This window comes from Protopterus annectens, chromosome 13.part0 (genome assembly GCF_019279795.1).
Source record: "Protopterus annectens isolate FY-2018-M chromosome 13.part0, PAN1.0, whole genome shotgun sequence".
Classification (NCBI taxonomy): Eukaryota; Metazoa; Chordata; order Ceratodontiformes; family Protopteridae; genus Protopterus; species Protopterus annectens.
Genome location: NC_056747.1, coordinates 585,411,005 through 585,435,724, shown reverse-complemented (window position 1 = coordinate 585,435,724; position 24,720 = coordinate 585,411,005). Strand labels below are relative to the sequence as shown.

The 24,720-nt window shown below is 42.3% G+C and overlaps 1 protein-coding gene across 1 annotated transcript in view; it reads right to left on the bottom strand.

Moving 5' to 3' along the window:
* The window catches only part of KIAA0753 (KIAA0753 ortholog), a 1,485,993-nt gene that overhangs the window by 185,101 nt on the left and 1,276,172 nt on the right, over positions 1-24,720 (bottom strand). Inside the window, exon 16 of the mRNA XM_044054254.1 lies at positions 15,408-15,528. Coding sequence (XP_043910189.1) covers positions 15,408-15,528 — 121 coding nt within the window. The remainder of the gene's footprint in view (positions 1-15,407; positions 15,529-24,720) is intronic.

The window sequence follows — 24,720 nt, the reverse complement described above, 5'->3', positions numbered from 1 at the left end:
GAGGCAGGATCTGCCCTTAACAAAGCCGAACTGGGTAGGATCCAGTGTCTGTAGGTCCCCAATATCTTTATTTATGAGGTCCATGATGATCCTTTCCATAGCTTTGCAGACCAAGCTAGTCAGGCTTATGGGGCGATAGTTTCCAGGATCCGTTGAGGCACCACCTTTGTGGAGAGGGACCACTGTTGCTGTACGCCATTCTTTGGGTACATATCCTGTAGTAAGGCTGAGACTGAAAAGTAGTTTTATGTTTGGGTTTAGCTCTTGGAGTTCATGTAGGATGCAGCCCGGGACACCGTCTGGTCCCATTGATGCTGTGTTTTTTGCTTTGGAGAGGGTGGCTCTTACCTGAGCATCTGAGATGTCAGGGGGGGCAGCAATCTGCTGGGATAGATATTTGCCCTTTTGGTGGGGAGGGGGGGGGTTTGCACTGAACCTGTCAGCTAGGATGTTGGCAATGTCTGTGGGTTCGGTGTATTTTTTGTCAGTTTGGACTAATTCTGAGCATATCTGGGAATTCCCACCCAAGTTCCTAACATAACTAAAGAAAGCCTTGTGATTATCCTTAGTGTCCTGTGCAATGTTTCTCTCTAAGCTGGCCTTAGACAATTTTATGAGTGCCTGTAATTTTTTGCTAATACTAATCAGAGATGCCTTCCCTTTTTGGGATTTTGCTCTATCATGTAGTAGCTTCCTCCTTCTATTGTATAGTTTGTTTATGGCTGGGGTCTACCAGACAGGACGTCTGGCTTTGGAGGATTGGGTCTTGGTTTTATTTGGGATTGCATGATCCATGCAATCCTGAAGGTGTTCACAGAATGCGTTTATAAAGGATTCTGTGGTCTGTACTTTCCACAGGCCCGGGGACTTTGAAGGATTCCACCTCGGTTTTGAGGAGTGTGACATTTGCTTTAGAGAAGTTTTTCACTGTTATTTTCTGAGCAGGGGGTGGGGTCGGGATGTGAATATCCAGTGAGATTAGTTTATGGTCTGATCTTACCAGTGAGGGATACACTTCTGGTCTGGAGCATAGAGTCCCCATGTTGGTGATGATCAGGTCCAGTATGTTTTCCCCTCTTGTGGGAGTGGTAACAAATTATTCCATAGCATTTGAGTTTATAAATTCTAGGAACATTTGGGCTAGGGTGTTGGAGCTAGAGTAATGCTCCCAGTCTATGTTTGGTATTATAAGCCTAGCACTTGTTCTCAATACTCCTCTAGTAAGTAAGCACTCTCGTACTAAGTAAAGCACTACATCTACTTACCACCCCTGTGAATATCCACTTCCCTTAAAGGTATACCACTCCCTTATACTGTTCTAGCATGTCGAGTGGTAGATTACTGGCGCCGTCTCCAGTTCAGCTGGTCAATCTGGGTATCTTGAGACAATGCTACAATTGTCTCATGTACACAGACAACCCTCTCCTCCTCCCAACAAACACAAATACATGTGAGAGATGCAACTATATAGCCAAACTGGAGGCTGAACTCTCTCAACTCAGGGCTGGAATGACCGGACAGGAGGAGATGGCAACCACACACACAACAATCCTAGTCCCACATAGACCTACCACAACTGCAAACCAAACACATAAAACACAAAGACATACTGAGGCTCTAATAAAAACTTACCAAAACAACAGAGGCTCCCAAAGCAGACATCCAAAAATCCACCACCTCAAAACAAAACACATGCAACACATACTTCAATAAATCAGTGTGTCGACCAATCGCAGCCCTTAAGGCCAAACACCTTGCCTGATACACTAGTAATAGGTGACTCCATAGTCAGACACACTGATGTCCCACTGACCAGGCTGAACAAGGAGAAGGTGACTGTGAGCTGTCTATCAGGAGCTAGGATCCGCCACATAACACACGCACTCAGGTCACTCCAAAGCAAGTACAAATATGACTCCGCCATTGTCCATGCTGGTGTGAATGACCTGAGACGCACCTCCCTAGACTACATGAAAAGAGACATAGAGGAGCTCTCCGATTATGTAGCCCAGGCTGGTATGACCCTGACCCTGAGCAGCATCTTGCCCTCACCAAGAATGATACCACAATACAAAGACAAGATGATCAGCTTTAACAATTGGCTCAAGTACTGGTGTCATTCTAAGGGGATCCAATGTCTGTCTGCCTGGGATGATATGTTGGACAAGCCACGCTGCTTCGCAAGGGATGGCTATTGGCTAAGGCTCTTGCCACCCCCATAGTGCCTTTTTTAGGCAAGGCTCAAAAGACAAACCCACCTCCTTAGAAAACAAAAATGGAAAAAACTAAGGGTAATGCTGCTCAACGCCAGAAGTCTAAATCTCAAGATGCAGGCACTTGATGCACTCCTCAGCATGGAGAACATCGACGTCTGTGCAGTAACTGAAACCTGGTTCAAGGCTCCTGAGAGCACCCCAGCGCTACCAGGCTATACCTCGTATCATGCATTTCGGCCCCAAAACCCGGGCCAAACCACAAAGGGAGGGGGAGTGTCCATATTCATAAAGGACACCCACACCTCCAGGTTAGTAGCAACACATGAAGCATCAGAGACCATACAGGTGCAACTAACCATAGGCAAAACTGCTATACAACTGGTAGCATGTTACAGACCACCCTCCCAATCTCAAGAACCCCACTCAGCCTTCCTGAAGACATTGGAGGATATGAATGTATCACAAAATACCATCATACTGGGAGACTTCAACTACCCAAACATAGATTGGGTACATTATTCTAGCCCTAATACCCTAGCCCAAAGGTTCCTGGAATTCATAAATTCAAATGCACTGGAACAACTAGTCACCTCTCCCACTAGAGGAGATAATATACTAGACCTGATCATCACAAACATGGGGACAAAATGCTCCACACTGGAAGTATACCCCTCACTAGTGAGATCTGACCACAAACTAATCACCCTGGATATACATATCCCACCTCCACCCCCAGCACAAAAGACCACAGTGAAAAACTTCTCAAAAGCAGACTTCACTCTTCTTAAGACTGAGATGGTATCCTTTAAGCCCACTGTGCCAGTGGATACCACATCCCACAATGCCGAATCCTTCACAAATGCTTTCTATGGACATCTCCAAGAATGCATGGATCATGCAATCCCAAAGTAAATCCAAGTCCCTCTCCACCAAATGTAAGCATCCTATCTGGTGGACCTCAGCCATAAACAAATTGTATAACAAAAGAAGGATGCTACTGCACGTCAGAGCGAAATCCCATGAAGAGAAGACATCTCTGATCAACATTAGCAGAAAACTACGTTCTCTCATAAAAACATCCAAGGCAAACTTTGACAGAAAAATCGCTAAGGACACTAAAGATAACCACAAAGCCTTCTTCAGCTATGTTAGAAACCTGGGCGGAAACCCTCAGATATGCTCAGAGTTGGTTCACAACAACAAAAAATACACTGAACCCACAGATATTGCTAACATTCTGGCTGACAGGTTCAGTGCAAATTCCTCCCCCCTTTCACCCCCAAAAGAAGAAATACTTATCCCAGCTGAATGTAATCTCCCTGTCATCTCAGATGTCCAAGTGAGAACCGCCCTAAACAAAGCAAAAACACAGCATCAATGGGACCTGACGGTATCCCGGGGTGCGTGTTACGTGAACTCCAAGAGGAGCTAAACCCACACATAAAAATGCTATTTAACCTTAGCCTTACTTTGGGATATGTACCTGAACATTGGCGTACAGCAACAGTGGTCCCACTCCACAAGGGGGTGCCTCTACAGACCCTGAAACTACCGCCCATAAGCTTAACTAGCCTGGTCTGCAAAGCTATGGAAAGAATCATTATGGAACTCATAAACAGAGACATAGGGGACCTACAGACACTTGAACCCACCCAGTTCGGCTTTGTAAAGGGCAGATCCTGCCTTTTAAACCTGGTTGACTTTTTCGAACAGTCACTAGAGCCATTGATGAGGGCAAAGCAGTCCATACAGCATACCTGGACTTGGCTAAGGCCTTCACACAATACCCCACTCAGGCATCATAGATAAGCTAAACAGCTTAAAAGTAAACCCTTATGTCACTAGATGGGTTGCAAACTGGCTAAAGGACAGAACCCATAAAGTTAAAATCGCTGGAGCAATGTCAGACTCAAAGCCAGTCACAAGTGGTGTCCCACAGGGATCTGTCCTGGGACCCTCTTGTTCGGCATTTATTTCTCAAATGTTAAAGCAAACATGGAGGGCTGTGGCTGACAAAGTTCGCAGATGACTGCAAACTAGGCGCCATAGTCGATACACCAGCAGACACACACATCCTACAAAAAGGCCTCACTGAAACAGACAACTGGTGCCGTAGTCACGGCCTTAAACTAAATGCCAAAAAATGTATAGTCATCCCTTTTGGAAAAAACAAAGTACCCACAAATTATCACATAGACAGCAACCCACTGAGTACGGAAAAAGTAATCAGAGACCTAGGGACCCAAGTAGACAGCGACTTCTCATTTGACACCCACGTTGCCAAAGTGGTTAGAAAAACATTCTACCTTGCACACCTCATCATGAAGGGATTCACATCCAGATCCAAGGATGACATTGTACCCCTATATTCCTCCCTCATCAGACCCATGACTGAGTACAGTGCCCCATTTGTTATGTACCTCACCCGGCATTTGCAACAGCTGGAGAGACCACAAAAGTACCTCACCAAAAGGATCAAGGGTCTCCAACATATGTCTTATTCTGCCAGACTAAAGAAACTTCAGCTCTATTTAGTAGCATACCGCCTGCTCAGAGGTGATCTCTGCCTGGCGTACAAGGCCATGTCCAATCAGGATCTGATGGACATGCTCCACCTCAAAAAATCCAAATCCATCAGGACCACGAGAGCTAAAGACTTAAACCTCGGCACAAGTATGAATAGGACATGCTGGAGGGATAGATTCATAACCCAGAGGCTTCCCATGCTTTGGAACAGGATCCCAGTTCAGATAGGCAGAGCCCTCACTGACTCTCTTCAAGAGAAATCTTGATGAGTGGATGGGAGATCGTAAGTTTACCCCAGGGGTCACATCTGTGTCACTGCTAGACAGGGCACAGTAAACTAATTCTATTATATAAGGGGACCTTCATTGTGTCACTACTAGACAGAGGCACAGTATTCTAGATTTATTCTGTACATTTTTGTACCATTTCAAGGGGTGGCAAAAGCCACATCACTATGGCTAGGCTTACAAATGCCCCAGGGCAGATAGCCTAGTACTATACTATGAAACTATGGTAGTTGAAGTTGCCCAATATAATGGTGTTTGGAGAGACCTTCATATTTTCCAGTGTTCTCAGGAAGGCTGAGTGGGGTTCCTGGGTTTGGGAGGGTGGTCTGTAGCAGGCTATAAACTGGAAGGCAGTTTTACCCACTGTTAGTTGCACATGGATAGTCTCTGATGCTTCATGCTGTGCCACCAACCTGGAGGTGTGGGTATCTTTGATAATATTGATACTCTCCTTTTGTGGTTCGTCCAAGTTTTGGGGCCGAAAAGCATGGTATGAGGTATAACCTGGTAGTGCTGGGGTGCTCTCGAGCCTTGAGCCAGGTTTCTGTTACTGCACAGATATCAATGTTCTCCATGCTAAGGAGAGTTTGAGCGTTGCATCTTGAGGTTTAGACTTCTGGCGTTGAGTAGCATTACTCTTAATTTCTTATCCCTTGTGATACCTATGGAGGTGGGTTAGTCTTTTGAGCCTTGCCTAAAAAGGCACCATGGGGTGGTGGCAAGAGCCTTTGCCAATATCCGAAAGCCCAGGAGTGACAGGTGAAAGCCGTCCCTAGCGAAGCATCGTGGCTTGTCAAGCATGTCATCCCAGGCTGACAGGCATTGGATCACTTTGAATGACACCAATACTTAAGCCAATTGTTGAAATTGATCATCCTGTCTTCATATTGTGGCATCATTCTTGGTGAGGGTAAGATGCTACTCAAGGTCAGGGTCATACCGGCCTGGGCTACATGCTCAGAGAGCTCCTCTATGTCTTTTTCATGTAGTCCAGGAGGTACATCTGGTCATTCACACCAGCATGGACAATGACTGAGTCATATTTGTACTTGCCTTGGAGTGACCTGAGTGCTTGTGTTATGTGGTGGATCCTAGCGCCCGACAGGCAGCTCACCGTGACCTTCTCCTTGTTTAGCCTGGTGAGCGGACGCCAGTGTGCCTGATTTACAGAGTCACCTATTACAAGTGTATCAGGTGTGTTGTTTAGCCTTAAGGGCTGTGACTGTTCGCACACTGGCTTTGTGAGCTATGTGTTGCACGTGTTTTGTTTTGGGGTAGCGGTTGCTTGGGTGTCTGCTTTGGAGGTCTCTGCTGCTAAAGCAGATTTTTATTTAGAGCCTCCGTGTATGTTTTTGTGTGTTTGGTTTGCTGTCGTGGTAGGTCTATGTGAGACTGGAATTGTAGTGAGTGTGGTTTCCTTCTCCTCCTGACTGGTTACGCCAGTACTGAGTTGAGAGAGCTTAGCCTCCAGTTTGGCTATATGGTTGCATCTCTTACACGTGTTGGAATTTGTTGGGAGGAGGAGAGGGTTGTCTGTGTATGAGGCAGTTGTAACATTGCCTCAAGATTCCCAGATTCACCAGCTGGACCAGAGAGGAGATTGACAACCGACCTTTGGACATGCTAGAATAGTATTGGGATTTCCTTTATAATTGAAAAAATGGGCCAATAGGGAACAAGGTACTCAAGGGGAGTTTGTGAGGGTGTAGTGCTTTTAATTTTTTAGTGCTGACTTATATAATTGCTTTAGTGAGCAAGTGCCAGGCTTTAGAGTAGGAATAGGGTGTTTATTATGAGAACTAGATCAGTTCTAAGGGAAGAAGTGAAGAGCAGACTTTGTGAAGCCGAGAATGGTTTAAACCCAATTAAGCGGCGCTGCCCGATGCTACGCTATGCGCAAAATTGCACAAAGCCATGCTAAAGCGGGTTTTATACAGGGGGACTTGAAAGAGCTAGAAATTGGCCCAAAACGGCCAATAGACAACCAGATTCTTCTGCTGGGAGCACTCCTCCAAGGATAGATAGGCTGCTCTAATCTCCCACTGCCACTGGTGAACAAAAAAGCCACCCTTTATCCAAGAAAGGAAATGGGCAACACAGGAACTTTCCAAAAGTCCAGAATACAGCAAAGCCTGTATTTGGACTACTCTAGGTCAGGAAAGACGGGAAACAAGGATAATTTTTTGTTTTTTTCTTTTTTTTTGCAACAAACAGCAGGAAAATGCAATAAATATGTAACACAGGCTAGCGCACTTGAGTGTGTAGCCTCAACAGGTAAATGCAACAAACAGGATAAACTTTAAAAGTGCAGATGCAAAAACAACTTTAAACTGTTTAAAACAGTTCAAGAAGCAGAAATACTTGCCGTTTAGCTAGACTGGACAATCGCCAGGTAGTAGCAGAAAAAAAAACACTTTTATCAGGTTAGCAGTCACTCAGTTAGCCTCTCTGCTGCTAGCACCACTCTGCAGGACCACAAGGAGCTTGACTGTGTAGTAACAAGCGCAAAAACCGTGCCAAAGCGGGTTTTATACAGGGGGACTTGAAAGAGCTAGAAATTGGCCCAAAATGGCCAACAGACTACCAGATTCTTGTGCTGGGAACACTCCTCCAGGGATAGATAGGCTGCTCTAAGCTCCCCACTGCCACTGGTGAACAAAGAAGCCTCCCTTTATCCAAGAAAGGAAATGGGCAACACAGGAACTTTCCAAAAGTCCAGAATACAGCAAAGCCTGTATTTGGACTACACTAGGTCAGGAAAGATGGGAAACAAGGATAATTTTTTTGTTTTTTGCAACAAACAGCAGGAAAATGCAATAAATATGTAACGCAGGCTAGTGCACTTGAGTGTGTAGCCTCAACAGGTAAATGCAACAAACAGGACAAACTTTAAAAGTGCAGGTGCAAAAACAACATTAAACAGTTTAAAACAGTTCAAGAAGCAGAAATACTTGCAGTTTAGCTAGATTGGACAGTCGCCCAGGTAGTAGCAGGAAAAAAAAAACACTTTTATCAGGTTAGTAGTGGGCCGTTGTGTTCAAGCTGGCACCCAGGAATATAATCTCTTGTGAGGGCACTAGTTTTGATTTATTTTTGTTTACTGTGTACCCTAGGCAACTTAATAACTTTTTTACAAACGTCAGATGCTTTAGAAGAATGTCCTTGCTCTTTGCTTGAATCAGGCAGTCGTCCAGGTACGGATAAATTTGAATTCCTTTCTGTCTGCAAAATGCAATTACTGGTGCCAGGCACTTTGTGAAGACCCTGGGCGCAGTAGATAAGCCAAAGGGCAGTGCAGAGAATTGGTAGTGCATTGAACCAGCTATGAATCTGAGGTATCTTCTGCAGTTTTATCTGATAGGGACATGCAGGTATGCCTCCTTGAGGTCCAAAGTCACGAGCCAAGCTTTCTTACCCAGCATGGGAAGAAGCTACTGTAATGTCAACATTTTGAATTTTGGAACATCCAGGTAAGTGTTTAGAGATGAAAGATCCAGAATGGGCCTCCAGGCTTTGTCCTTTATGGGTACCAGAAAGAGTCTTGAGTAAAATCCTTGTCCTTGCTCCTGTGATGGTACCTTTTGAATAGCTCTCATATCCATGAGTGCTGTAATCTGTTTTTGAGCCTCTGCCCATTGATTTGGTGGCAGATTTGGCATTCCTTTTAACCTTGGCAGAGTGTGAAAGTGGAACCTGTAACCTTGAAATACAATGTTGAGAACCCATTTGTCCTTGGTGATCATTTGCCAATTGTGGTAGAAGAGTGCCAGTTTTCCTCCCAAGGGGGCTGCCAGGAGGGATTTGTTTGGCAGCTGTAGTGGGAAGTCATTGGAGCTGTTTTTTTATATGGTTGGGGCTTGTCTTCCCCTTCTTTTTGGCCTGATGCAACCCATTGTAGAGGCCTATAAGGATCTTGTGTGTGACCTCTACCTCTTGGACATCTGTATCTTCCCCTTTGAGGTCTGTCTGTAATTGGAAAGGACCAATTCTTAGTTGGCCAGTTTCTGCTAAATCTAGGAGGCTGAACCTGTAAGAAATCCTTCACCCTTTGCATAGATTTTGCCTTATCCTCCATTTTCTTTAATACCTCTTCTGCCTTGACTCCAAATAACACATCCTGCTGCAAAGGTGCATCCAATAATTTTGCTTTAACATGATCTGGTAACGTATGTTCTTTTAACCAAGCATGTCTTCTAATGACAGAGCCTGTAACTGCTGCTCTGCAGGAGGCCTCTAGAGAATTAAAACCACATTGCAAAGTATGCTTTCCCACTTGTTCAGCTGCATGCAATAAATCCTGCATTTCTTTAAAATTAGGAGGATCTGATTCTGGAAGCATTTTCTGTTTTAACTGAGACAGTAAAAATTGCTGATATTTTAGCGTGTGAAACTGGCAATTTAAGGCTCTCATTCCTAAAGTTGCAGACGTATATACTTTCTTTCTCCATCTGTCTAATGTTCTGGAATCTCTGTCAGAGGGAACTGGATTCTTGGCTGATGAGGCCTAACTCCTTTGGGTCCCTGAGAAATAGTTTCAGGGTCAGCTGCAGGGCTTTTATACAGAAATTTATGTGAGTCAGGGACTCTGTAGTATCTGTCAGGTTTAACAGGGGCTGGAGGTAAGGAATCAGGATTTAAGCTAGATTCAGTATACACATCATCCACAATATCTAACACTGGCGGAATAGCAAGGGGTCTGTGTTGAGGCAGTAAAAGGAAGTCTCTGAGCCTTTTCTTGGATTCTGAGTAATCCTGGCCTTCCCAGTGGAAATGCTCCCTCATGGTATGTAGGGTTTCCCCAAAGGAGTAGTCCTCAGGTGGTGAGGATGATGGAATTGATACCTCAGCATCAGAATCCTCATAAGGGGGTAAAGAGTATCCTAAGGTCTGAGGATGAATCAAAAGAGATGAACACCTGGTCGGATGAGTCATAGTCTGCATCCTGTCTAGGCCTTTTATCAGGAGGGGGATGGGACCCCCTGATCAGAGTGATTAGGTCTTCGGCCGATTTGAGCATTTGTTTCCTAGGCATGGAGGCCTGTCCTGGAGAATGTTGTATTTGTTTCTTTGATTTTAAAGGAGGCTTAGACTTAGCTGAGGGTTTAATGCTTAACTGAGTAGGTCTGAAGACACCCTCTGAAGCTGTGGGTTGCTCAGCTACTCCGGATCCCTCTGAAAGGATAGTCTCGGTAAGCTGAATAACTTGTGCGTCCGAAGGCCCAGCCATCTTCACGTGGGAGTCAGAGGTGGCCTATGGTTCTACAGAAGCGGTCGTCAGGGGCTGCGAAGGCGCCTCGCTGAAAACCGGAGAACCGGCGACTGGCCTAGAAGAGGGTTCGTCGTCAGTTTTAGGCCTCGGATGCCTATCCTTGTCTTTGCACTTTTTGTGTATTTCGGTCGTTGGAAGTTCCGACGGCATGGTATAATTGAATTTTCTTCCAAAATAATGTCGGGCAAAATCAAACCGACGTTTAATAGTGCGCTTGTTAAACCTAGCACAAAACCAACAACCAGTGACGTCGTGGTCTGGGCCTAGGCATGGGATACAATAGGAATGGAAATCCTTATGAGGTATTTGCTTCCCACAAGAAATACACTTATTAACTTTTACTGACATCGGACTGAGGCAAAAAAAAGTTTCTCCAACGGGGTACTTAGCTTTGTAGAAGACTTAGGTTCTGGATTTGGAATGAAAATCTCAGGAGACGGCCCTGTCGCACTGACGTCAGGGAGGAGGTGACAGCAACTGACGCCAGACCAAGACTTTGGAACTCAGGCCGACTGGGGAACCGCCTGACGGCAGGATAACCCAAGTGTAATGACTGCAGCAGTGTAACACGATGAACATTAAGCAGGTTTCCTGTAAATGGATGGCCCCTAGACAGTAAACGCAGTTACTGTGGCCATCCGTGATGGACATTTTCTGTGAGCATTTAATACATTTCTTGAAGCCAGATGGCTTATGGTCCTTACTAACTTTGGACATTCTCTCAAAAAGCACACACAGAGACAGTAGAAAAGGAGGGGAGGACTAGGCCCTCTAATTTAAATGGGCCTAGCCCTGCAGAAAGAGAGACATCACGAGGACTAGGTCCTCTAAATTAAACAGGCCTAGCCCGAGCAAGGAAGGGAGCGGAAAATAACTAGGTCTTCTAACTAAAACAGACCTAGTTAAGAGACAAAGGTGGGAAAGTCACACACTCAAAAAAGAATACAGTGAAACTTTCAAATAGTAACTAAGACAGAACCGTGTTCTGACAACACCACTAGTAAGCTTATGACTAAAGCAACAAACAGAACAGAACCTCGTTCTGTTAATTAAGCCAACAATTTGCGAGTGGGAATTCACCAAAAATTTAGACCAATTCCTAATAAACACTCCAAACTAAGCGCAAAAGGCACCTACAAATACCAAACTATGAATGACACTAACAATAGCACACAGGATACCAATCCGATCAGGCCAAAAGGACAATTTAGCAAAAGAGTGCACACAAGGCGCAAATGTAAAGGTAACTATTTTAACTACCCTAACTATGCTAAACTTATCTTTACATCATTTCCTGTAGCATGGTATAAAACGGGAGTGTGGGAGATCTCCCGTTTTTTCTGAAGAAGTTCACGTGTAATTAAAGAGTGAAAGAAAGTGCTAAAAAACTTATATTTGGCTTTGTGGATTCCTTTTAGTTTGGCTAGCTGCTGTGGACATTTTGTTTATTTGAAACTACGCTAACTATGCTAAACGACTATAATATAACAGCTTAGACTAGAAATACAAACATTTTGAATAAATTCAAAAAACTTAGCAAGAGCCAAAGAGAAGTACAACCGAACACGTTGACACGGCAAATGAGATCTGGGGGATTATACTGGTGCACCATGGGATACCTACCTAGCCACAAGCCACCTAGAACACTTCCAGCTTGTAAATAGGCCGAGTCGGAGCCGAGGATCGGCTCCAATCCCATATGTAAGAATGAAGGTGAGATAGGACTACAGAACATTAAGGTACATTGTATAACCTAACAAACTTCCCAGGGAAGGCAGATTGAATATTAGGTAAACTACAAGCTGTCAGGAAAATGCTCTCTAAAGCAAATAAAGCGGAGGACTAGCTGCAGATTGAGGGATACCTAGATGAAACAAATCATAATACATTTTCTGGGCAATACGAATTTTATTCTGATCCCACTGAAAAATATCTTTCATTTTAGATAAAGTTACAGATAAATAATGATCTGGCACGAAATCTGAAGTAAAACTTTCCTCAAAATCAGTGTCTTCAGGTAGTGAAGAAAATCCTGAAGCACAACATTCTCCCTCCGATCCCTGCTCTTCTGACTGAAAATCAGACTTAGAAAGAGAAGCATCTCATTTTCTTTTCTGAATAGGAAGTAGATAAAGAAAAGGCAGCAATTAATTCTCTAGCAAAATCCAGGAAATCTTTCCTGTCCATTGAAATGAAAACAGGAAGTGGAAGGAGACCAATTTCTGCTCTATAGACCCAGCAACAAAAGACTCCTCAATGATGGCTTTTGGAGCCTGTTAGAGTTGATAAACTCAGTGCCAGATAAAAAAAGTGATTTTGAAGAAAAAAAAAAACTCCCTGTCAATCTACAAAACACCAAGTCCTGCCCCAGTGCAACATATGCAAGAATATTAAAAAAAAAGTTTGAAAATCAGAATTTCAACACAACATGCTTCAAGAAGCACTCATAGTAATAAAATCCCCTGGTACAGAATTGCAGTCCAAAAAAAGAAGTTTCCTTAATGTAAATATTAATAGTTTCACAAAAAAAAGTTTTCTTCAGCAAATAAAACATTGGAAGGACTTCCCCAGAATGGGATTTATCTGCCCAGCCTTGAAGGGTTGCAAGTCAACAGTCAGTTCCAAAAAGCCCATGGAAAGAGAAAACTTTGGTGAAAAGAAAGGTCTGAAGCTTTTTGTACTATAACTGCTTTGTATATGGAGCTCTGCTCATGCTCCTTATAGTTAGAGCATGTGGAAGATGCCCTTTAGCTTTGATAAGCCTGACAGCTGGTCATATCCTTGGCAAAACATAACCCAAATTGTTTAGGGTACAGCACCAGTGATCTAATGTTGAACATGTCATATTTCCTCTATGCTCTACCCTAATCAGACCAGTTATACAATATAATACTTATTTTGCATGCACCTGTCCAAACACATCACACATCTACAAAAGACCCCAGAGAATCCTAACTAGAAAGATCACCAGACTAAAGACCCTTACTTACAAAGACAGGCTTGAAACTCTATCCCTATACTCTGTCTTGCATAAACTTGTGTGTGTGATTTATGTATAGCATTCTGTGTTACTACTGATTCATCCCTTCTTGATTTTCTCCACCTCCACAAAACAAATGGCTCCACAAACACTTCCAACTAAAGACTTGAATCGTCATCAACAAACAAACAAGATATGCTGGATGGACATATTTTTTTACTAACTGCTTCCCCCATCTTGGGAATATGTGACATAAAAAAAAAAAAAAACAGAGAGAATCCTTCACTTGCTTTAAGGCAAACCTTGATGATTAGATGGACACCCAAAATCCCATCCTAACCTGTTTTTTCCTTCCGGAAGGCAGGAAGTGCCCTGTGAGAGTAAGTGGGTATTAAGTACTAACTCTGCTATAGATATTCCATGAATCTGTGAATTTATAAATGTTTACAGTGACCAGCAATTTCATTTTTTCCGATCATAGTAACAGGACATGAATAACAAGGCTAGCTGGTTCAGTTCTCAGCAGGGGTGCCTTTTGTGTACATTCTGAGTGTCCTCCAGTATTCACGAGTTTCCTGCCACATTCGAAAGACATGCAGTAAGGTGGATTGGGGACTCTAAATTGGCCACATGTGTGAGTCTTTGCATGCATGATGTAGAAGGAAGGCCTGGTAAGCTACTTCCATTTCCCTCTGTGCCTTGTAATGCCACAAGTAGCGGTGGCTGTCCACAGGGTTACTCCAGGAGTTGGATATTACTTGGGTTGGCTTGCCTGCTCTCTAACATGTCCTACCATTATACAGTATAAATGCAGTTGCCCGTAGCAACTGATTAGTGTTTTCCTGCAATCTATAGTCAAATAGTCATTTGACCAGACTGCGGGGAACTGTAGAGATGTGGATCTTCAGGGACAGTTTTCTCTTTGCAGGTACATGTATATATATATATATATATATATATATATATATATATATATATATATATATATATACACATATAGATAGATAGATGGATATTTATTTATTTTAAATTGTGAAAGGAAACAGATAAAGCTGATAACAGTAGACACTGCCAGCAACAGAATATATATGCCTTTTACAATTATGGACATAGTGAAAAATAATGGAAAAAGGACAAAATCTAGGATAATTTTTAATATTACTCTAATTCACTTAAAAAGTTAATAGAATGGCAGTTTTTGTATCAGCATGCATTTTCGGAGTAATAAGAAATATGACATTCTACCATATTGCATTACTGATGTGTCTGTAATCCTCAATGATTTATCAGAAAATCAGAGACGACAAAAACATGAGGGAAAATCAGGGACAGCGAAGAGGTATTGTTTACTGCATACCTCTCAACTTCTTTACACAAGAGTTCTGTGGATAGCATAAAATAATAGGAGACAAAATTAGGGACAGTTTTTAAATATCATTCTAATTCACTTAAAACGTTAATAGTACAAAACATTTTGCATCAACATGCATTTTCTAATCAATAAGCAGTATGAAACTCTAATTTGCATTACTGAACTATCTGCATTCCTCAGTGATTTACCAGAGAATCAACGATTGTATGAGGGACAAGTTAAATATATGAGAAATAAATCAAGCACATTCTTCAAAATCAGGTACAGTTGAGAGGTATGCATTTTTCAAAGACCGAACCACAAGGATGTGAACACACACACACACATACATATATGTGTGTGTGTATATATATATATATATATATATATATATATATATATATATCTACAGACACACACATGCATAGAAGCAATCCCACCCACGCACACACACACAGTCTGAAGTTAGGATTCTGGTGCTCCTTTTCTGAGAAAACAAAATCAAATGTATGCAGATGCGTAGACTGTGTATGTCTGCCAACTCCCTAGCTTGGCATCTGTACAGCCCATGCTCAAATTATTACAGAGGAAAATGGTCTGCCAACTCCAGATTCGAGACTGACACCTGGTGGCTGCAGCGAAAGCCTTCTTACAGCTAGATCAATGAGTTGGAACCTATAAAGTCACTTCTGTAAGATTAGGATCTGGATACAAAACATTTGTACTATATCACAAAAAAACAAAACAAAAAAAAAACATGTTTGATTCTGTTACTTACTCTCCATCCAGTGGCTTCTGCATGATAATATTTACTTCATGATCACTACGTTTATCCAGTTTGCTTATTCTGATTGCCTTTGGGGACTCTGGTCTTTTGAAAGCTGAAGCCATCCCTCTGTCTACAGATGTAAGAAAAGTCAAACTGTATTACTCATAAATAAAGCTAAGGATTTACACTGTATGGCAAAATATTGCTCTGGGTGTGGATTTCTATCCAGAATAATGTTATGCAGGTCCACTTTTATAATTTAACATGATGATAAGTATTAAAAACACACCTACTATAACTAAGCTAAAGTAAAAATATCTCAAAATGATTATAATAGTGTGCCCCCCCCCCATACTAGGTAAAGTGATTAAACTGGTGAAAGGATGACTATGAAGAAATATTCATGAAAGAAACTAGCAAATGTAAAAGCATATCACCTGGCCCATAAGCACACTGGCAGGGGATCAAAAGTAGCATAGTAACATAGATAAGATATCTAAAGGGTGCATAGGTTCATAGATTAGTACTAGGCTAACTGCTCTTTTTGGGCCATTTGAAGCCTAGCCAGTTACCCCATGTGAGAATCAAACCCTGCACCTTGTGTCTTTAAAGTAAACACATTAACCATTATGTCATCCTCCCACCCCCCATGTGATATAAAACTCAAGTGGTTAAGGGCCATCACTTTTTCCATGGACTAATACCTATTACTAGCAACATTTCCAATCAGAGTTATCGTCAGACATGTCATGCAACAGGAATTGAACTGTAGAATTCCAAAGATATTAATGCATGCAATGGTCATCCAAGAGGGAATTGTCAATGGCCTGTTTTACACGGATGGAATGCTTACAATGTGGAGGTAGGAATTCAGTGATGTCCTGCATGGGGGATGCATGGAGGTGAAAGAATGAGGGTGAGAACTGTGCAACTCTTTAAAAATGTACAGAATAAAGAAGTCACTGTTATGACTTGTGCCCTTACCCCAAAGCTACAACAAAATACTGTGCATGCAATTATATGAAAATATACGTGAATTTATATGAAAACACATACAGCAACTTCTTTTACCCAGACTCGAGTGGCAGTTTATTAAAAAATACTTCTTTCATTATGCAATGCAGTTTACAATAAAAGTTTATATACTGACACTGATACACACACATATGTATCTGTATCCATTTATAGACAGTTACATGTATGTCCATATAAAGTATAATCAAAAGTTTGAATGGCAAGTGAACAAACATAAGTGATCACCACCGAATCAAAACATGCACACAAAAAAATTTAAACATGTTTTTTTTTTGGGGGGGGGGGGTAAGTCCCTCTGCACTCTCACAATCCCTGTTAATTATATATACTGACTTACAGATTGCAATACAGTACAGAAAAGTTAAATTCCGTGATACTCACTTTATCTTAATCTTGCATGGAAAACAAAAGCCGGTACATGTGATCAGCTGCTTTTCAATTAGCTGCACCAGCTTTTCTATCTTTAATAACTGGAACTTTTTGTCAGCAACCCATATATATTGGAACAAGATGTCCAACTAAGCCAATTACTTGCTTTTTAGTAAGAAACTGAGAAGAACCATATTCAACAGACAGACACTAACCAAATGTTATGAGATAAAACAACACTGCAGATATTTCACAGAGCCAAACAGCAAGACATATTCAACAGTAGCCTACAAAACTTAGCAGCTGTAAGATGAACTACAGTCTTCAGAAACTATGATCATGTATATTTTAATTACTTACTATACAATGACCCCCCCCAATTAATATTCCAAAACATGCACAATGATTGGCCAGCGTGCCTGTTGTAAATCCCACAATATACCAATGGAAAAAGGTCCGGTTGCCCGTACTTTTTTCTGTTGGTATAAAGTGTCCAAAACCTTTTTTTTTTTAAATAAATAGAAAAAGAAAAAAATGGTGCAACGGAGACTTTCTTTTCTCCGTTGCTTCCATTTCAGGGCATTGATGTACTGGGTATGTGTAGGAATGCAAGTTCCATAAGCATGGGCAGTACATCAACACAAGGAAGCAGTATACCACCACCGTCTGAAGAACAGGAATGCGCCATTATACAAAGACATTATTTAAGAAAAGTTTTTTTTTTTTTAAATAATGTCATTGTATAATTGTGGTATATTGAAATTTACCCATGGTTGGCTTATTTAATCGCTCGGGCTTAAACTGTGGGTAAATCTTCAAAATACCACACCACATCATCGGTTATTGCTTAATTATATTGCTCTGAGACTACCACTAAATCTCAGCTACACAGAAATAGCAACAAGAATGAACTAAAAATGCAAACAGTTTAAGATACCAAGTTGTGTGACATCATTAGGACAAGACTGGAACTCATGGCAAGTAAAAAAAAAATAAAATAAAAAAGAAACAGGACATACATTTGGATTGAGAATGCAAAGAAGGGAACCTAGAAGAAAAGTAAAGCAAAGTGGGAAAGCGTTTGATAAGGTACAGGCAAAGATCCAGAAAAATTGGAGAAAACTAACAAAAAACAGCACTAGCAAGAAAACTCAAGATTAGGGGGAAAAAAGTTCAAACTGGTGTTGCAAAGTAAACAGAGCGATATGGTTGGACAATTAGTGAAAGTAAACTAAACAGTCTCAGTCAAAGCCATGAAAACATACTTCTAAACTGTCCAAAGTTTTGCAGAATGTCCTGATTTTTGCCTAATATTTTTGGTCTGTTCCTAATAAAATTTGTGGAGTTCTGGCAAATCATTGAGCACAGAGGTCACTAAATAATGACAGACATTTGAATTTCAGACTTTGCATCTTTCAGAAAATGCATACAAATGCAAAACATGCTATTCCATCAACTTTGTAAGTAAACATGAGTAATATTTAAAATGTTCCTGATTTGGGGCCTTTGTCCACAAGTCCTGCACTAAGAGGTCGAAAGGACTGTATAAAAAGTGTTTGAGAAGTGGTATGCTGATAATCATTCCAGCCCACATGTCTAAACTGTACAATGGCTTTTATGTAGTTGTAACACTTTAAGCTCCTTAAATCCATATAATGAACTTGGTTCTTGAAGGCTGGTCAGAAACATACTCCTGCAATGAGGAACTGTCGCAATAAAGGCATTGTCTAAACAATTCAAATAAATGTGTGTAAAACTGAGCAGTATAAATCAATGTCTGCATTTCAAGAAACAAGACTTGCATAACTGTAAACTATTTTAAGTTATCAATGGCTTCAGTACCTACTCATGAAACACTGGCAAAGTGAATTAAATATTGAGCAAACAAGACTCCCAAGACATTTCAATACATGGACAACCTGAATAACATAAACAATTACTGGATGGGAGTTTAGTAACTGGAATTAGTCAGCTACAAAAGCTGTTGAACCAAAATGCACAATTTTTTTGGCAGATTTGAGTAGTAGTACTTCATCAGAAAAAGTACAATAATATAAGTTAATTTACCATTAACAATTGGTGTTTGAGTTCACCATTGTTGCAGTAGCATGTAGCTATATGAGACATATCCCACCAGGGATAGCCACCATCCAGCCAGTCTAGTAAAGCTTTAGGTGCCTTCCTTGCACATTGTACATCAGCTCACACATGTCAACATGCTGACATAAGGACATATATGTGCCAAAATTCAGAGCTTTCTTGTCCTTAAGTTGAAGGTGGAGGGGAAGAAGTTATATCTTACCATGAAGTTCATTTGTGTTGTCGATCTTCTCATATCCTTGACAGTGGGTTCAGTTCTAAACTTCGGAACTGACTTGGCCGTTATTCCAGCTCACACCTTCCAAAAATTCTGGAACTTAGCTCTACCCATGATGCTCCTTACCAAATTACCTCAGATCGAGTTTGCATAAAACAGTGACAGACAATAAACATATATATATATATATATATATATATATATATATATATATATATATATATAGAGAGAGAGAGAGAGAGAGACCTTATCTGAATCTGGTAATGAGGACCCATGTCATACAGGGATCCAATCCACCATAAAAACGTGAGGATAGGGGAAGGAGGGCAAGTATGTCGAGGATATGTGAAGATTGAAAACACAGATGGAACGTTATAGTAAGACATAACCTTCTTTATCTGATGATTTCAATCTTCACATAGTCCTTGACAGTGGGACAGAATCCCCAGCTACCTGAATCTTGGGAGGCCTCACAGAAGAATATTCCTGAGAAGGATGTCCGTCTCCTAGAGACCAGATCCAATTTGTAATGAGTAATAAAGGTATGTGGGGAAGCCCATGCAGCTGTTGCAAATATCTTCTAAGGAAACCTTCAAAATGAAATACTGCAGAAGGGGGTAGTGCTCTGGTAGAATGTACCTACAAAGGCCTTTGTAGAGGTAAATTCCTCTTGTCATAAATGAAGGTAATACAGTCCTTTAGCCACTTAGCCAGAGTAACTTTGGAAACTGGTTTCCCCTCTTGCAACTGAAGAAAAAGAAACAAACAACTGACCTGATTTTCTGAATTCTTTTGTCCTGTGCAGGTAAAAACGAAGTTGTCTACGTACATCCAATAAATGAAGGTAGTATTCACCTTTGTTAGAAAAACTGGGAAAGAAGACTGGGAGTTGAATAGTTTGGTTAAGGTTGGTTTTAGATACTATCTTATGCAAAAAGGAAGGTTTAGTTCTCAATGAAACCTTGTCTTTATGAAAAATTAGATAAGCAAGTTTACAGGATAAAGTCTGAATCTCCGATATTCTCCTAGCGGTAGTAATGGCTACCAGAAATAAGGTTTTCCATGCTAGGAACTTTAGATCATATTTGTCCGAAGGTTCAAAGGGGGAATAAATTAGGGAATGGAGAAATAAATTCAAGTCCTAAGGTGTAGATGTTTCCTTATATGGAGGTCTGAGCATCACAGATCCTTTCAGAAAGGCTTTGTAAAGCTTATGGGACATTAGAGATGTGCCATGTAGACCCAAATGAAAATTGGAGATCGCAGCTAAATGCACTCATATGGTTGAAGCTGAGGCTCCTACTTCAAAAAGTGATGTAAAGACTTTGATTTTATTTATTGGAGCCGAATATGGATCAGCATTAGTCTTAGATATCCATGTGGAAAATGTATGCTATTTGTTAAGGTATAATTTACTTTTCAAAGTTTTGTGAGTCGCCAGAACAATTCTTTGGACTAGTGAATTGAGAGAGGAATGCCTGGTAATCATGGGAGTTGGAGAAGTCATACAGTGAGCTTGAGGTCCTGAAGATTCAGAAGAACCAATCTGTCCAGATGGGACAGCAGATCTGGAGCTGAATCCAGACTCCAAGGTTTCCGAATTAGGTGAGGCCAAAGAAAGGGAAACCAGATCTGTTGAAGCCAGAATGAGGCAATGAGGATAATCCTGTTTTTTGACCTGATGGCTTTCTTTAGGAAGTGGGATATAAGGGGGGGGCAATTGTGCAGAAGAGCATCTCTCAGTCACTCCCCTGGAGGGGGGATCAGAGCAAAGTAGCTGCTGCACTTGTTGCTCAGAAGGGATGCAAATAGGTCGCACTAAGGGTGGTCCCACTGGTGAAATATCTTTTCCATGACAGACAGACAGAGACCACTCATGAGGCATTAGAATACATCTGCTCAATCTGTCCGCAATCACACTGGAGCTCCCTGGAATGTGCATTGCAATGAGAAAGCAGTCAGATGAAATTGTCCATTGCCAATCTCTGACATCTTCTTGACAGAGGGGAGAGGACCTGGTTCCCCCTTGTTTGTTGATAAACCGGACTACTGCCATGTTGTCTGTTTGGATTGCAATCACTCCAAAGGGAAGGGTTGGGTGGAATGCTTGCAACACTAACAGCACTGCCCTCATCTTTAGAATACTGATATGCAACTTGGCCTCCAGATGGGACCAAGTGCCTTGGGCTGTCTTTCCCAGATAATGCCCCCCCACCCTATTTGAGATGTGTCCGTGGTCACTATGGCTTGGGGTTGAGAGGAAACAAGAGGACATCCCATCAAAATTTCATTGGCGTGAAGTCACCACTTCAGGTCCTCCTTACATCTGTTGATAATTGTGATCAAATGAACATTGGTTGATCTAACATAGACCATTGAGATGCTAGAAACCATTGAAGAATTTGCATGGGATATCTCGTAAGACAAACTGGAGTGAAAAAAGCTGCCATCGACCCTAGGGTTTGAAGGAGGAGCCTTGCTGGTACTTTGTTGTTGCGAACAATCTGACTGACTAGTGATCCATATCCTTTATAGTCTTCCTATGGGCAGGGATGCAACACTTGTGATCATGTTAATCCTTGGTCTGATGAACTCCAATTGTTGACATGGCTCTAACTGGGACTTTTTGTAGTTTATGGTGATACTCAAGTTGGAAGAAAGCAGAAGAGTATAGTCTAGAGGGAGAGGCCTGGTGGAAGTGGTAAGGAGACAGTCGTCTAGATATGGAAACACCCAGAATCCTTGCAGTATGTGATGAGCTGCTACCACTGCCATATATCTGGCGAACATCCTGGCGGCTGTGGTGAGACCAAAGGGCAGTGCCTGAACTGATAGTGACTGGCCCCCAGCTGGAAGCACAAAAATCTTCTGGACCGTTTGCCCATTTTTATGTAGTAATACATGCCCTGAAGATCTATTCAGCACATCCAATCATCTTTTCCCAAAAAGGGAAGAACAGACAAAACCATGACCATCTGAAATTTGGTCTTACAAACTGATTTGTTCAGCCTGCTAAGATCAAAGATTGGTCTCCAGTCCCCTGTCTTCTTCGGCACTAAAAAGAATCTTGAGTAAATTCTGGATCCTATCTGGTCTAGTGGGACTGGTTGGATGACTCTTTTGTCAAGCAGTTTTTGAATTTCTAACACTGCTGCCTCCCTGTGACTGGGTGGAATGTCCGGGATTTTTGTTATAGTCTTTGACTGCACTAAAGGGGGATATTGTATCCTCTGGTTATAATCTTCTGCACCCAAAGGTTCATTGTTACCCTTAGCCAGGCAGATTGGTGCAGGGATAATCACCCCAACTGCCTCCAGAGGAGAGCAATCAGATGTCCCTTCAGGAACTCTGATAGGAATTCCCAGGGAAAGAATCCCTGGAACCCTGATTCTGTGGGCCATCTCTGCCTCTTCCTTGGAATCTTCCATTATTACTTCCCCCTCTGCCTTGGGAGAAGTCATTGCCATGTGAGTCTTGGAAAGGCCATTTGGACTTCTTGAACCATAGCCTCCCACTATGCTGGTTCCTGGAATAAGGCCGCAGGGGAGTGGAAAAGCATACGCCTATGGTAGAAAGAGTCTTTCCATCTCTCTACATCTGGCTAGAGTCTCTTTAACTTTGGAATCAAATAGAGATGTTCCGTCAAAAGGAGTGCTGATGAAAGAAAATGTAAATGGCTCCGCGAACTCACATAAGCACATCTAGGCATGTCTCCTGATGGCTACACCTGAACCTGCAGCTCTCATCATCCCTTTGGCAGCATGGGCAATTAGCTTCATGGATGAGTTGGAAATCGATTCAAGGGTTGCACTGAGAAGTCACTTTGTCTTGAACTCCTTACTTCTCCTGACAGAGTATCTGATAGTTCTTTAATCATCTCTCTCTCTCTGAAGCCTTGTAAAATGTGTCTTGTAGTTCAAAGCCCTAAAAGTGAAGTTTGATGAAGCTTGTATGCACTTCCCAAATCTATCCATAGTCCTAGATTCTTATTAGCAGGATGGATAGTGGGATTTTTGTCAGCAAGTTCTTTTTTAGTGGTTGCCGCTACCACCATGGCAGCTATTGGAATTCCCTTAGCCCAGTGGTGTTGATCTTTGGGAGCTGAAATTATACGGTCTGGTCTCTTAAGGATAGGTTCAATAGAATCAGGCAACTTCCAGGCCCGCTGAGCAATCAGTTTAATGAGATAATTAGTGGGCAGCAAAATCCAAGAGGTAGAGGGTTGGGCACAAAAAGCCTCAAAGTATATTGATTCTTCTGAGGTCCAGCCACCCCTCTGTTTCAAGATCTCTAGACTGTCCCTGAAGGAAACCTCATCAGGGGAAGACTTGGGGAACCTTTCCCCTTCATCAAAATCAGTATCTTCCATGAATGACTCCTCAAGGGATTCCAAGTGCTTCCTCTTGCACTTTCTCTTCACAGGAACCTCTTTGGTGGGATGCTACAGAAAGGCATCTGTGGAGGACATAACCAGTGTGGTTAGATCCTGAGACTTTTGTGCCCTCTGTCCCTGGGAAGAGGCTGGAGGAAGCTCCAGTTGAGGGGAAAGGACCGAGGTTTGGTTCAAATGGGGTATGCAATGACTGATGGCCTGCAATGGACAAAGCTCTCTCCATGGCCTGGAACGCAGGCCTCCCTGTTTTAGGATGAGAGCCCGGAACTGAAACAGATTCCTTCAAAACCGTGATCCCACCTTGCACTAAGGAAGCCTCCTTCGAGGCTGAAGCCAGGGCCGAGCTTACATATGCAGAAACACCAAGGGGCATGGATGGCTCTGAAAAAGCTGAAGTCAAAACCATCCCCCCAGAACCGGCAATGAAGCTACGGCCTTGGGAGATCTCCAGATCCAACAAACCCGAAGCACTCGGGGTAGCAATCGGTCCTGGAGAAGGAGCTCTGACTGGCACCAAAACAGTCGAGGCAAGGACGGCCAATACCAGGGGCTCCGAAGTCTCAGTGGGAGTCAGAGGAGGATGAAAGACCATGGTGGAAGTGGGTAAGGTTCCAGCGACAAAGGATTTTAGAAACCGTCACTGAAGACAATCCCCTTGGTACAAGGAGCTGGTCCACCATCCTCATAATATCCAATTCAGTTAAACACCTGGTGAATTGGTTACAGCAGTGTTTCTCAATCGCCAGGCCACGGCCTGGTACCGGGCCATGGCATCAATTATACCAGGCCGCAAGTGGTTGGGAGACACTGGCCTACAGCTTCAGAGAGTGAGAAAGTGAGAGACTGTGTGTGTGTGTGTGTGTGTGTGTGTGTGTGTGTGTGTGTGTGTGTGTGTGTGTGTGTGTGTGTGTGTGTGTGTGTGTGTGTGTGTGCGTATACATGACAGATCAGAAGAGAGTGAGAGCAATGTGTGGGTGAATGCATGTATGAATGAGAAAGTGGGTAGTGTGAGAGAGATCGGAAGAGATTGAGAGTGATGTGTGAGTGACAGTGGCGTAGCTGGGAGGGGGTGAAAAGGGTGGTCTGTCCCAGGCAGCATCTTTTGCCGAGGGCATTCTGTTACATCTGTGCATTACACAGATGTCCTTCTTTCACCCGCACGTAGAATTTGATGATCAGGAAAGAAAACTTATTTATTGCTGTGCTGC